The sequence below is a fragment of the Melospiza melodia genome, chromosome 16 (assembly GCF_035770615.1).
Source record: "Melospiza melodia melodia isolate bMelMel2 chromosome 16, bMelMel2.pri, whole genome shotgun sequence".
NCBI lineage: Eukaryota > Metazoa > Chordata > Aves > Passeriformes > Passerellidae > Melospiza > Melospiza melodia.
This window is the reverse complement of record NC_086209.1, coordinates 11997656-12011786: the sequence shown is the minus strand read 5'-3', so window position 1 is coordinate 12011786 and position 14131 is coordinate 11997656. Positions and strand designations below refer to the sequence as shown.

At 42.4% G+C, this 14131-nt stretch overlaps 1 protein-coding gene across 1 annotated transcript; it reads left to right on the top strand.

Moving 5' to 3' along the window:
• Positions 1-338: 338 nt before the first annotated feature.
• ESX1 (ESX homeobox 1) lies at positions 339-7932 on the top strand. The gene is made up of 5 exons (XM_063170919.1): positions 339-438; positions 545-758; positions 837-882; positions 5366-5652; positions 6543-7932. Exons 1-5 carry the CDS (start codon positions 339-341, stop codon positions 6766-6768), a joined length of 873 nt encoding a protein of 290 aa, XP_063026989.1. The 3' UTR covers positions 6769-7932.
• Positions 7933-14131: the final 6199 nt, after the last annotated feature.

Below are 14131 nucleotides of genomic sequence, written 5' to 3'. Positions count from 1 at the left end.
CCCATCCTCACCTCTCGAGGAGCCGGGCACGGCTCTCCGGCACCGCGGCGGGCGCCGGCACAACTTCACCGCGGCCGCTCCGCGCCCCCGAACGAGGCTTCAGAAAGTTACGGCCGGTCTGCGGGAGCGGAGGGAGCGGGCGGTAGGGCCCCAGGGCAGTGAACGGCTCTGTGCCCGCCCGGGGGAGGCGGCCCGGCTCCTGCGCGGCGAGCGGGGCACGGCGCGTCCCACCCCCGGCCTTGACGCCACGCGTTAATGAAATGCTAATGCCGGGGCGCGGAGCCGGGCGCTGCCCGCGCCCATAAAACGCGGCGCGGCGCGGGGCCCTGCCCGCAGCCATGCAGAGCGCGGCCCCCGCCGCCCCGCCGGCCCTGCACCTCCTCACCTCCTACTTCATCGACAGCATCCTGGGCCGGGGCCCCGCCGCGGGCCGGCACGGTGAGGGGCGGCGGGGAGGGCGGCACGGTCAGAGGTGGCCCGGCCAGGGGCGGCGGGGTCGCTGCACGCCCGCCCGCCCCGGTAACTCCGCGGTTGTGTCCCTCAGGCGCGGAACGCGCGGAGACGCCGCGGCCCGGCCGAGCGCGCAGCCCCGCGGAGGAGCCGCAGGCGGAGGAGCGCGAGGAGCGCCCGCCCGGCTCCGAGGCACCGGGCCCGGTGAAGAGGAAGCAGAGGCGGTACCGCACCACGTTCAGCACTTTCCAGCTGGAGGAGCTGGAGCGCGCCTTCTGCAAGTCCCACTACCCCGACGTGTTCACCAGGTAGCGGCGGGAGGGGCGGGCGCGGCCGGGCCGGGGCGGCGGGCGAGCTCCGGCTCTAACTGAGTGCTCTTCCCGCAGAGAGGAGCTGGCCCTGCGCCTTGACCTGACGGAAGCCCGGGTGCAGGTGAGTGCCGGAGGGGACGAGGGGCTGGAGAGGGTTGAACACAGCGCGTTTTCCCTCTGGTTCCGCCGGGCGAGAGCGGAGCAGCGGCGGCGCCGGGAACGCGTCCTGTCCGCGGCGAGTGGTGCTGAAGGGACGGAGGACGGGGCGCGGCACAGCCCGGGCGGGGAAGCGGCGGCTCACAGACATTCCCCGGCTGCGCTTCACTCCCGCTTGAGCTGCCGCCCTCATGGGTCGAAAAGCAGGAATAAAAAAGCATAAATTAGGCTGTTCACAGAAAATGAGGGTCCTGTGGGGCATCCAAAGTTATTTACTGAGACTTCAGAGTTAACATCCTTCTCTTGGTCTCACTTAGCTCTATAAAACTAAAAACGCTTCTAAATGACCGGTTAAAACAAATGAAAGATGAATTTGACATTCATATATGGCAGTCAGGTCCTGTCCAGGAGAATTTTATGCCCAGCTGGATTGCAGCAATGCCTGTAGAACTTCAGCCTGCTTAGACAGACACTAATCCCTTGTAGGCTGCAGTTTGCCTTAACTACAAACTACTCTTAGTAACTTTTCCTGACTCTATGCACTCCTGCTTAACAATATCCCTTAAAAACCCTCTTCTTTAGATTCATCTCTTCATAACCTAGAAATCCCCTTTTTATACAGAAATTATAGCCTAAAAAAAATTGTTCCAAAAGGTGTGACGGCTTTCAAGTATTTATAAGCTGCAAATGACAATTGTACTAAATTTGGCTTGTGCTGTAGATCAGATATTGACTGTTCCAGCACAATTCTGGGTGTGTGCCTACTTGTGAAAGACTGAGAATTGGTGCAGCTGCTCAGTGTGACAGTCCTGCTTACTACTGCAAAGCTTTGATACTGTTAATGCCAGATCCTAGTTTGTATACTTTGTCATTACTCCAGTCACTGGATCTGCAATGGTTCACACCACAGTTACAGTCTGTAAAACTGTAACTTTTTTAGCTTTATATGCACCATCTAATATGCACCATCTTCAAAAAAGGCATTAGACGTATGAATGATACTTTATAATTGACTCAAAGAATACTTAGATGAGTTTTCAGCTCTCTTTTGTGGACTTGGGGGAAATTATGTATCCTTCACTCTTTCTAACACCAACAATGACTAAAACCTCCAGTCACTGACATGCCCCAATCTCTGACAATTGCACATGGCATCTAACAGTGAAAAAGACATGGGTAAAAAGTTGTTACTTTAAATGTTACTGTCAAATTCACTTTGTGGGGTACATATTCTGTAGACCCTGTGAAGGAATGATGCAATGGCACATGGCAAAGAGGAACTCATCTCCTAATGACTAATCTAGAAACAAACAAACAAACAAATAAACAAACAAAACATTTGTGTTTGATGTAGCCAAAAAGGAATTTACAAGAAAATTAACAAGAGTTGATGCATCCCCAGGGGATGGAAGGAGCAGCAAAGAGCTGTTCCTGGTAAGTCTTTGACTCCTTAATCTGTTAGGTCTTAACACGAGTATCCTGAGCATGGAGCACAGAGTCAGCACAGTTGTTTAGTGTGAGTTTGCAGTGCACAGGGCCAAGCCCCAGTTCCTGTCTTGTGGGAAACTGGGCTCAGCCTGGAGGGAAGGGGATGTGTAGGAATAACAGTGAGGTACTGTACTTCAACTACCATAATTACCAAATACTTGCCCATGCTCATTGTTGCTCTGTAAGGCATTCTGTGGGAAATGAAGACTTGCAACCCTCTCCCATGGTACCTGGCTAAATCAGCTGATATGGAAAGTGGCATCTCTTTACTTAGTCAAGTGTAAGCTCAAGAAATTAATCTTACCCAATGCAGTCAGACCATTTCTTGACCTCAGTATGTTTTACAAATGGAAGTTTGCTTCTCTGGGAGAAACCAGCTGAAATGGGTACCAGCCACTGCATTGCTCCTCCTTTTGAGTCTTACATGAAAATGAACAAATAAGAAAAAAAATGGCATGAATAAATGTTCATTCCATCATCATTTCAAAGAGATCTCCCTCATCCAACACCCCCCTTACTAACTTTTATAGAATAAGGGAGAATTCCTTCCCAATAAGATTCCTCACCTTGGGAAAGATGCAGTCAGAGTCTGCAAAACCTTTTCATAACCTGGAGCCACTTTGGGATTGCTCTTCAATAGCATTTGCATCTGTTGTTGCCACTCATGCTTCTCATTATTCATACTGTTAGGATGGGAAGAAAATAAGAAAAAGTTAAAGGAATCTTTTATCTTGTTTAATGTGAGGGGTAAAAGGTTTCATGGTTATTTCATTGCCATAAACTGCATCAGTTTTAAAACACTGACTTACAGATATAACTGATCAAGAAATCCTTGTCATATTTTCTCATTACAGTTCTCTTATTCACTTACAGCAGAAACATGATACAGTTATGCATATCTATGTATCTTTCTAGCATCATTAGGTATTACATCAATTAAATAGGATACATTTTTACAGAAAATTACAGCAAGAAAGTAATCAAATTTTACCTGCTCACATTTTCCTTTGTAAAAGATCTAAATCTCTTGTCAGATATGCATGATGCTACTAATTGCAAGTATAACCTGGGTAATATTTAGCATGCAATTCAAAACTTAATGGTTTAAAAATCATTATTGAGTATTAAGTAATACTTTTTTCTAGAGTATTTTGCCATTGATATTACAGTCATAAAAATCTTAAGACTGGTATAGCAGTTTCTGTTATGGTTAGTTTGTCACCTCAGAAGTGTCTGAAAATAGAATAAAAGCAAGTTAAGGCTTTTACTGGAAGCAAAGAAAAACTGCTTAACAAATGGTTCAAGATGACTTATCTGAATGTTAATGACTGTAATATGTGCAGTAAATTTTGTCAAAAAGCTGTTTGTCATGTCAGTCTAAGGTAAGAGGCATTGATCTGCTCCTGTTACCACTTGAACTGATGGGTTTGTACCAATAAGGAATGGAAAGCCAGCTTTTTTCTAACAGTATTTATTAGATATCTATGCTGGTATTTCCTTCCAGTTTGAGAAATACAAAATCTGAGAGACAATTACATTTTGGAGTTAAGCCCAAAATTACCTGCAACATTAAAAAAAATACTTTGTAGTCAAAGTGCATGTCTGAGTGATCAAATGGATTTGCTTTAGGACGGAGAAAGCAGAAAAGCAGACATTTACTTTTGTGTTAGGCTTCTTTATGAAGAACAGTGCTACCATTTAGTAAGGACATGAATACCTTTGCAGCCTTTATCCTTTTCAGGAAAGGCTGTATCTGCATATCTCAGTGTGAGACAGTTATTGCCTTTTCAACTGGATATTTTTCATAGAAAACACTAAAACCTTTGAGTTGGTGGTCTTCTCCTGTGAGATCTTAGGCAAGCTCCACTTACAAATATTTGGGATTACTGGTTAACAGGGATTTAAATTAATCTGTTCACAGTAATTTAGTTTTCCTTACCAGACCCCTGTCTTGGACTGATACTGATGAAGTATCTAGGCATAGCTGCCTGGCATTTCACAGGTTCAGACATCCCTTTGTAAGACATCTGACTATTGAAAGCTGATGGTTGCTGGAGGAAAAACCAAAGAATGAGTCTTGCCACTCAAGAATTTCAAGTACAACTTCAAAATTTTGATGTTCTGATTTTCTGCTGAGTGCACCTCCCTCTGCTGACTGCCCGTGAGTGAGACACTTCTGTGTTACACACTCAGTCTGAGGGGTGCAAATCCCCGTGCCAGGAGAACAGCAGCTTTCCAGTGTAAGTATTCTGCATGCAATGGAAGGACTGGCACAGTATTTCTTCAGCTGGATCCTGAGAACCCAGAGCAAGTGCTTTGAAAGAGTCAATTGTGTCTCTGTCAATTGACAGAGAGAAACAACATCAGGCTCAGGACAGCAAGGCTGGGGCGTGCTGCAGCCTTGTTTGGGGATCAGCGCCCTGGTGTGTGCAGGGCTTTTCTCCCAAACACAGTTCATGACATTCAAGCACCTGAAGGTAAGTTACACTGCTGGAAATGGTCATAGGGCACGGCTGAGGTAAAGCAAGCTGGTTTTTAACCTCAGAAACCTGGTTTTTAAATACTGTAGGTGCTATTTAAAACTTTTGGAAAACAATTTTTGTACTGTATTATAATTGCCACCTCTTGAATAGCCTTGTTGAAATTTAACTTTCAATAAATAGGTTATGAAAGGAAGAATGATCATTTTTAATAATTGCTCTTGCATTTCAGTTTAACTTATGACAATGGCTTTAAAACCTTCATGACTCTTCAGTCAAAGAGTAGTCAAATTTACAGTATTGAAAAGTGATTTATTTTGTAATAAACCCACTAAGGCCTTTATGAAAAGATCTTTTATATTAAAGAAGTGGGGTTTGGTTTAACAGTAATTATTTTGCCATATCAATACGTGCTGTAGTATCTGGTAAGACAAACTGCAGAGTAAGTTCAGCTAATGCCTTTATAATTTCTTGTTGAAGGTCTGGTTCCAAAACAGAAGGGCAAAGTGGAGGAAACGTGAAAAAAATGAAATTCTGGGGACTGTTCCAGGAATCTCCTTAACGCACCCACTTGGTCTGTTTTTGGATGTTCCACTGAGCCACTCTCCCCTCCTGGATCACACATGGAGGTCAATGCCTCTTTCCACATTGGCTGTGCCATCCATGTCCCCAGCTTTTAATCCTTCAACCTTAGGGCCATTTGGCCTCAGCAGTCTCACCTGGACTTCTCTCTTCAGAAATCCTATATTAAATCCACATTTTGGAAGGTATAGAATAATTTTCTTTTTTTCTAAATCTCAAAACTGTTAAAAATGCTGCTTTTATATTATTTTGCTACTCGCGTGTTCTCAATAAACTTACTAAAATGTAAGTAAATGTTCCTGTGTAGGAGGACTTGATTAGGAACAGCTAGATTTGGGTTTAAGTCATGCTAATAACATCTTAATATGTAATTGCTTCTTGAAGACAAATAGTGCATACTTACTGCAATTTTGGTCTCACTGAACTCTAGTCTTCATACAGGCTGCTGTGACCTGTGTGGCTGCAGCTCCATCCTTCTCTCTTACTCTCTCTCAAGCATAAATGCTTTATATATAAAATACATAAATACATTATATATTATATGTAAGTATATATATACATACATAAAAAATATAAGACAGCTCCTTTACTGAAATTAGAGCTTGTATCTTAGTACTACATTAACAGACAAACAAATGCTTTTCACATGAAACCAATTGATCTGAACAAATTGTCTGCATAAACAGTTATATAAATTGGCCTTTTTATGAGGTGGTTTATTGCTTTCACAGAACAGGCTGATCTACAGCATCCAAAGTTTGTTTAGAAAGGATTTAGCATGAGGAGTTCAGCAAATGGTTGCTGGTTTAGATATCTGCATGCCATGTCTGATCATCCCTTGCTCATTTTATTTAAAAGTGGTTCAGTTTTTTATTTAGGGTGGGATTTTCTGCTTTTTTTTTTTTTTAAGGGCAAGACAATATACTGCAAAATAAAGCTAAAAATGTACATTTGGAAAAAATTGGAAATTTTGGAACTTTTTTCCCTAATACTTTGTTGGGGGGAAGCTGCAATTCAGTATTTGTTCTCCAAAACAATTCTTAATTTGGGTAATATTGACTTCTTTCAAATACAGGTTTCTCAATGCTTTAAATCCTCTCGTGACAACAGCTTCAGTACTAATGAAAGCTCCTGGACCCCCGTCAGACCCTGTTCTCACTGCCTTCACTGATCCAGCAGCAGTTGAAAGGAAAACGTCAAGCATTGCAGCACTAAGACTCAAAGCGAAAGAACATTCAGCACAAATCCCTCAATTAAACCTCATCTCCAGTCTTACAAACACTAACAAAGAACTTTGTTAGGAGCTCTCCCACAGACTACAGCCACGGAGGGGAAAGTGAATGCCTTCTCCAATAAGTAGCTCTCATTAGAGAAACACATTTAAAAAAAGAAAACACACACACACAGAGCTGTATTTCCTGCAGCTTCAGTAACAGACTGAAAGGAAGTAAACCTGCTAAATATTGTTTTCCTTCATTACAACATGAAATCAGGCAGTAAATTGGCTTGTATAATTTCTTGCACTGCAGAAACAGAAGCAGGAACTATCTCATCTGTGTAAATCAGGCTAACACGTATCTGAAGCTTTGAAATCAGCGAACTCACCAGAAGCTACTCCAAAGGTTCAAAATTCTTTGTAGGAATAACCACTTTTCTAAGCAATTCTTAACTTCTCAGGAGGAACTCTTATATGCAGTACTTGAGAATCAGTACACAGTTATTAACTTGGAGACCATGCTTCATGTTGAAGTGCAAATGCCAGTGAAATATTGCATTCTAGACAGACTTAGCAGGAACGAGATGGGGACTATTTTCAGTATTTTGATTCAGAATTAGGTTTGTGTAAAGAGTACCTTGTTTCAAATTTTAAAAAAGTTTGCTTTATGTTCAGGGTGTCAATGTCTTAACTAAGAAAGTTTAACCTCTGTACATAAACTGTATTCTGTGAAAGTAGGCTAGCAGTGTGCAGTAAATTGTCTGTAGGTCTCTGTGTATGTATATACATGTCAATCAGTAGCTTATAGCTGTAAATATGAGGTTGCTGAATACTTTTAGCAAGATTTCTGGCACACCTTACCAGACCAGTAAGTTAACAGATTACTTGTATATTTTGAGACATTTCATGCCTTGAGTAGTTTCAGAATGTAAATGAGTACTCAATGTGTTCAATTCTTCCTTGGACCAATGTTTAAATGAGTGAACAGAGGCCTTACTGAGCAGGAGTCTGCAGTTCATCACAATCCCGGACTCCATGACATTTCAAAGTCTTTGCTGAACTTCCCCATCCAGGACATGGGACTGAGAACAACTTTCCACAGGTCTGATGCTTTAGTGTAAAGTGAGGATACGTACTGTCCTCCTGGTGCTGTAGTGAAAAGCAAGGACAGGTCATCCTATGCTCCTTTGGCAGCTCACTCGCCTACCTCACAGGGCTGTTGTGAGGCCTCATTAAACAAACATGCTGTGCAAATGGCAGAGTGATATAAGTGCTAATTTTTGCTTCACAGCAACAAAAGAAAGGCCAATAGTTGGCTGCACATGGAGATCACCTTTCCTACACCTGTAGCAGAGGTCCAAGCAAAATCTGTTCCTGTGGTTGATGGGACAGCAATGAACTGCTCCACTGATGCTGCCTGTTTTCTCAAAACTGTCCTCAAACACATTTACACTGAAAAGATTTTGTGTATTTCAGAACTTCTTTCTCATGGCAGCTCTAGGCCTACCCTTAAGACTGCACAGTTGAGTTCTCAGCTAGAGTCTGAGGTGCAGAGCTCCAGCTATATCACTGCTGCTTCTGGAGACTGCACCAAGCTTGTACTTAGTCCAGGACACAGAAAGAAGTTTGCTGGGTCAAAGACAAATACTCATCACTTTCCACTAGAGTGGAAGTATTTCTGTTGGGTTCATAGACCTCACTGGGAGCACAGGCAGGAGGAGATGGTGGTATCTCAGCTGCTGGGAAAAGCCAGCTCCCTGCTGGAGTTACAGCAGGGCTGCACTGTGTGTCAAGCACCAGGAGGCTGCGGAAGTGAAGCGAGCAGGACCTCTCACACAAAGTTTGAGTGTGTTTCTCCCACAAGAGCTATTTGCTTCCACCAGTCCACTCTCATGGCCCAGGCTGCCAACTGGCAGCACAACACTCAAGTGTTGAGTTTGTTCCAAATAAGCCTTTTAAGTAGGTTAAAGGCTTGAAAACTGTCATTGCACAACTCCTGTTCTCTACAAGCTTCTGTGGTATCGTTCCTTGCCACAAGTGTCTCTCTCTTGCAATGCAGAGGTTCTGCAGGAAAGGAGACTCACTGTTTCAATTAAAGTAGCAGAAACTGTCCTGCCTTTGCCATAAGTCAATAAGAAAAGAACTCTGTGATAAAAATAAAACCTGGGTATTTTTGCCCAACTTATATTCATAGACAAGTTCAGCAGAAGCAGCATGTGATAAGTAAGAGCTGAAGGCTGATGTAATACATTGCATAAAATACTAGGTCCTATGTTATCAACAAAATCTTCATCACTGACCAGAGGGCCTATCTCACTCAGGTATGGGGGAATCAAATTCACAAGCTAAATTTCAGCAGTTACATCAGAGATAACATTTATCTATCAACAAAGCTTTTCCAATAGTTATGGTTAGAAATAATTTCATGGACAGCAATGAAACACACAGAGGCAAGTAACTCCACTCATGTGCATGACAGTCCTGCCAGAGCTGGGAGCTGCTCCCTCCACCCAGCACACTGAGCTACTTCAGCACCAGCGTGGGAACTGCAGGGTTGGACAGCAGGGCTGGCTCCCAGGCCCTGCCAGTTTGGGTGCTGCTCTGTCCTCATTCTCCTTACAAGAGGGCACGCTTCTCCAAGCCATCCTCCTCTCCTGCTGGGAGCACAGCCTGCTGGGCACCACTCCCTGCCAGCTGTGAACTCTTCCCAGTGCCACACTGAGGCCAGGACTGTCTCCTTTGGTGCACACTCCTGCATGGCTCTGCAGCTTCCAGCTGCTGTGCCCAGTGTGACCATGGCAGAACAGCAAAGGTAAGTGCATTGCCTGTTTTGTTCCTGGTTAAGGAGAAGCTGTCAGCCCTGTGCCATCTGGGCAGAAGCCACTGTCTGCAATCATCAGCAGTTCCCAATGAGTACAGCTAGAGAAAACAGCTTTGTGATGTTTCATCTGGGTTTACTTTGAAATTAAGAGTTTTTGTTAAATGTGATTTCATTTTTTCTGCTTTAACGAGTCCTTCCAAGAAATGTCCATTCTTCCATATGACTTGAAATCCAGCTGTGAGAGCTAATGGTATTATGAAAATAAACATGCAGAGCAACACTTGAAATCAGCTTAGGAACCACAGAGTGCTCATAACCAAAACTCAGAAAGTTTTATGTGTTAATTATTACTACCTTAAAATGAAATATCACACCAAGGGAAGAAGGCTTATTTATTCAATTTGTTTAAATTTTAAATAAAGAGGCTTAATTACCAGCTTTTATGGATATAGTACTAAAATTGCATTTCAAAAAATTTTGGAGAGCTATTAGTTGAAAAACCTTCAGCCTGGTTTCATAGCTGCACATGGGGTCAACTATTTGCTATTAATCCAGCAGGAACATTTGCTTTGCTCTCCTAGTCTTTCTCAAGGCAATGGGGTCTGCAGCCTCCCACATCCTGAACAAGCCATTTTACAAAGTGTGTCTCACACTAAACATTGAAATTATTTCCTGACATTTTATCTTGCCTTGTGCAATAAATTATTTAGTCCTAATTTAGGCAAAGCCTGCACTGACCTGGATTGAGACTGCAGGATATGTCCCTATGCCTCTCTTCTGAATAAAGAAAGGTTGCAGCCTAAATCTTCTCTGGGTGACATCAAGATTGTTTCCTGGCACAGATTTCAACTGAGGCAGGCCTGAAGCCCTGGTTGTTTTATTTGATTTATCTGATTTTCCTGAAAGCAAAAATATATGGGAGGATTTCCAAAGCCACAGAGAAATGTGAATACAATCCCACCCCAGCCATCTTCTACAACTACTGAGGAAAAAACTTTTCTCTTCAAATTAAACCTCTTGACTTTCCTCTCCACATCACATTTTGAGGTGCTTTACTGGAAAATCCTGCAAGCATATTAGTATCTCTTCAGAAAACACTGATAAATATTTCTATTGGAGGACTCACATTTGGCTAAATAGTCAAATTTTTTCAGTTTGTTCTTTGGTTCAAGTTCAGTTCTGCTGCCATAGGATGTTGGATAAATTTCCGTATTTCCAGTGACATTATATCATCAGAACCTTGCCTACAAAGAGTGAATGATTTTGTTGGGGCAAAAATAAAAGGAGAATAATGGGCCAGGTGTTTGAAGAAAAGACAAAGAAACAAGCACAGTAGGGTGTTCTGACTCACAAATCTGTATTGAGAACGAAGTATTCATGAAGAAAATTAATTTAAGAAGTATGTAGTTCAGGTTTTGAGCCCATAAGTTCCTTTCAAAAACAGATTAGTGATTAAAAACTTTTTTAGTCTAGCAATCTCTTAAACAATTAGCACAGTAATTGGAAAGGGACTACAAATTCAAATCTAGATGGACATAAAAGACTTTCCCCATAGAGCTTTGCCTTGGTTTTGTGGGTAACTGGCATGCACCTGCCTTTACCATCAGTGGGACTGAAATACTGAAGAAGTGCTCTGAATAGGGATACAAATGCCCCAAACAGTAATGCCATACAAATTACTTAATTCATGTAAAGTAGAAGTAATTGTATTGATTATGAATGTGTGAGTGACTCCTTTATTTCAGGTTATATGAGATGTAAGCCACCAGCTTTCAATGGAGTCCTTGCTGCAAATTTGTCAGCTATAGAGTGAGATGTTACTTTTTTCCTTAGCTTGAGCAGTAAGTACAATGCACTGCCATTTGGAAACAGAGAGCTGCTGAATTTAAGCTAAACCAGGTAAATTAGGATTTCTCTCCTCCAGCCAGGTAGTAGTTTTGCTCTGCTTGTTCATTCTGTGAAAGATGCCTGAAATCAAAGGAAAGGGAACATAAGGGAGAAACATCCCCAAACTTCAGATGTTTTTCCTCAAAGCAGAACCTTTTTTTCCCATTTTTGATATTATTGCCATAAAACACCAGAGATCACCAGATAAAACCTACACTGCCAAAAGATAAGAAAAAGCAGGGAGGGAGGAAGAGATTGTGCACAGTGTGTCCCTAGCAATATAATTACTTAACAGCAAATGTCTGACCTATGGCTTCCCAGGAAGCTGTATGAGAGCAGGTCTGGGAAATGCCTGTGATAATACACACACACCTGTACTTCACTTACTGCAGCTGCACTGCCACCCAAAAGACACAAAAGGCAGCTAAGGACAGGGCCCTTCTGTACACCTTATAGTCAAGCAGTTCTACACATGGACTCTTCAGAAGCTGAGCTAGTGGGCTGTGTCACAGCCTGCCCTGATTTTGGATATCCCTCATGCCCCATCCAGACCTGAGAACAGGGCTGTCCTTGCTGCAGGTGGAGGAGCCACAGCACAAGGCAGCTCAGGCAAGACTTCACAGCAGCTGCTTGTCTTCTCCTCAGCCTCTGGTCACACTGCCCTTACCAATTAACTACTGAGTTTACCAAAATGGGAGGAAAACCTGGGAAGAACATCATATTCTCTATTAACTTCCTTTGTTGGCTGCAGCAATGTTTCCTATACTTCAGCTGGAGGATTGCTCTGTGCTGGCTGGTGAGAAGCCACTGGAAGACTTGCAAAGTCACACTGGTTGAGTAACAAAACTTTTACATTAAAAATATAACTGAATGGAGATCGTTGGTTTGGCTTGGTTGGGTTTTTGGTTGGGTTTCTTTATTTTATAAAAACTATCTCATCAGAAATGACCTGCAGAAAAACTAGGACAAAATATCTGATGTTACAGATAAAAACTTCAGCCTTTGGTGTGAGCAGCATAGTGACATTATTGTGAACTAAAGCAGAAGCAAACAAGACAGCCTGAATTACAGTTTCATCTGGTTCAAAAGGGTTGCTAGTGAAATGTATTTAAGGGATCTGCTAAAGAAAAGAATACATTGCATTTTGTAAGCACCCAGTCACAGCTAGAGATTTTGACAAAAGTTGACTTTCACACGCAATTAAACACAATAATTTCAGTTTTCTAGTTTCATAGAAGCTGATCCACAGACTGCCCTATCTCCAGGGTTATTTTGCACTGATAAAAAATCACGGGATTAATGTTTGTGAAAGAAGACAAGAAAGGACAGCATTATTATAGCCTTATTTTCTATATATCCCAAAGTGAATATAGGAAGAGAAGTGAAGCAGGCTGAAATGTTAATGTATGAGAAGAGCCTGGAGACACTCTCATCAGTAAGTTATCAGAACATCTCAGTCTTACCTCTGTTTGTGCTCTCTCAAACTGAACTAGTACAGAAGTTGCTGACAGCAGCAATAAAGTTTGCAGGTGATGTTTGGCACTGTGTACATTCAGCTTCTTTGTACAGAGCAGAGCAAAGAGAAAGCAAAGCAGTGAGGGGGCTATGTTTGGAGAACACAGGAGCAAATGGGAGAGATTCTTACTTGCTTCCCAGCTCAACAGCAGGGTTTCTGCTTTGGGACTGTGGTGAGCTCTAAGCTCAGCCCTGGCTGTAAAACAAATAACCTTCCCCAAGCAGGGTGGATGGCAAGTACTAAGGACTGCCAAGACACAGCCTTGAAGACAAAAAAAAGCAGCACCAAGCATTAGTAGAGCATTCACAAAATTCTCAGTTGAAAAAGAACCCAATCTGCATTTCAATTTCTCATCCTGAGTCTAAGAGAAGGCAGCAGAGAACCTCATTTATTATTTCCAGCACAGGCATGGCCATTACTATTGACTCTTACAGAATTCTACCTTATGAAGGTGCCATTTCAAATATTTTCAAAACTAACTGTTCCCAAGACAAAAATGCATGGCTATGCTGCAGTCAAATATTTGAAATTATCTACAGCCTTAACACTGAAGTGTTCAGCAATTTTGCTTGTGGAAGGGCACTTTGTTCAGAGAAATAAAATGCAGGGAAGGCCATTCAAAAACCCCAGTTAGTTTCTTAGACATGCATATCTAGGGAAAACATACCTGGCAGTGAAAGAAATTTTGATTATTGTAGTGAACGTAAAAGCACTTTCAAAATTCCCACTGTTACTCCTTAAAAACTACTCATGAACACCCTGCTTTTGACTAGGTGGTCTCTGTTCACTGTTATATCTTCCTGGCATCCACTCCAGTGTTTCTAACAGAATCTTCCTCTACATTAGGAATGGCTTAAAAAAAAAATATCTACTTCTACACTGAAAAACAAACAAATGAACAAGAAGAACAAGAAAACACCTAATTCCATGCATACAGGGCAACAAAGGCCTCATCAGCCAGTGGAATGAGAGCCATACATCACCTGAATTAGAGCTAAACCAGCTCAATGAGAACATCCAACAATGCTGAACTGAGACTTTCTGGTCCCACTGATGTATATTGTGAACAGCACAGGGTTTAGGGATGTTAAAAATTTCTGTCATACTTTTAGTAGGCAGAAAGTTGGGGTTTTAAGTGACATTTTCCACAAAATTTAGAAATTACTTTTAGCTTTAAATATCTTTTTCCCCCAGAACTGACCTTGTGCCAGGAAGCTAAGCCAT

Excerpts from the sequence above, each read along its gene's own strand:
- ESX1 (XM_063170919.1), top strand. The coding sequence starts at position 339 with ATGCAGAGCGCGGCCCCCGCCGCCCCGCCGGCCCTGCACCTCCTCACC. Across the intron at positions 439-544 it reads CCCCGCCGCGGGCCGGCACG|GCGCGGAACGCGCGGAGACG; the intron begins GTGAGGGGCGGC and ends TGTGTCCCTCAG. Across the intron at positions 5,653-6,542 it reads TTAAATCCACATTTTGGAAG|GTTTCTCAATGCTTTAAATC; the intron begins GTATAGAATAAT and ends TTTCAAATACAG.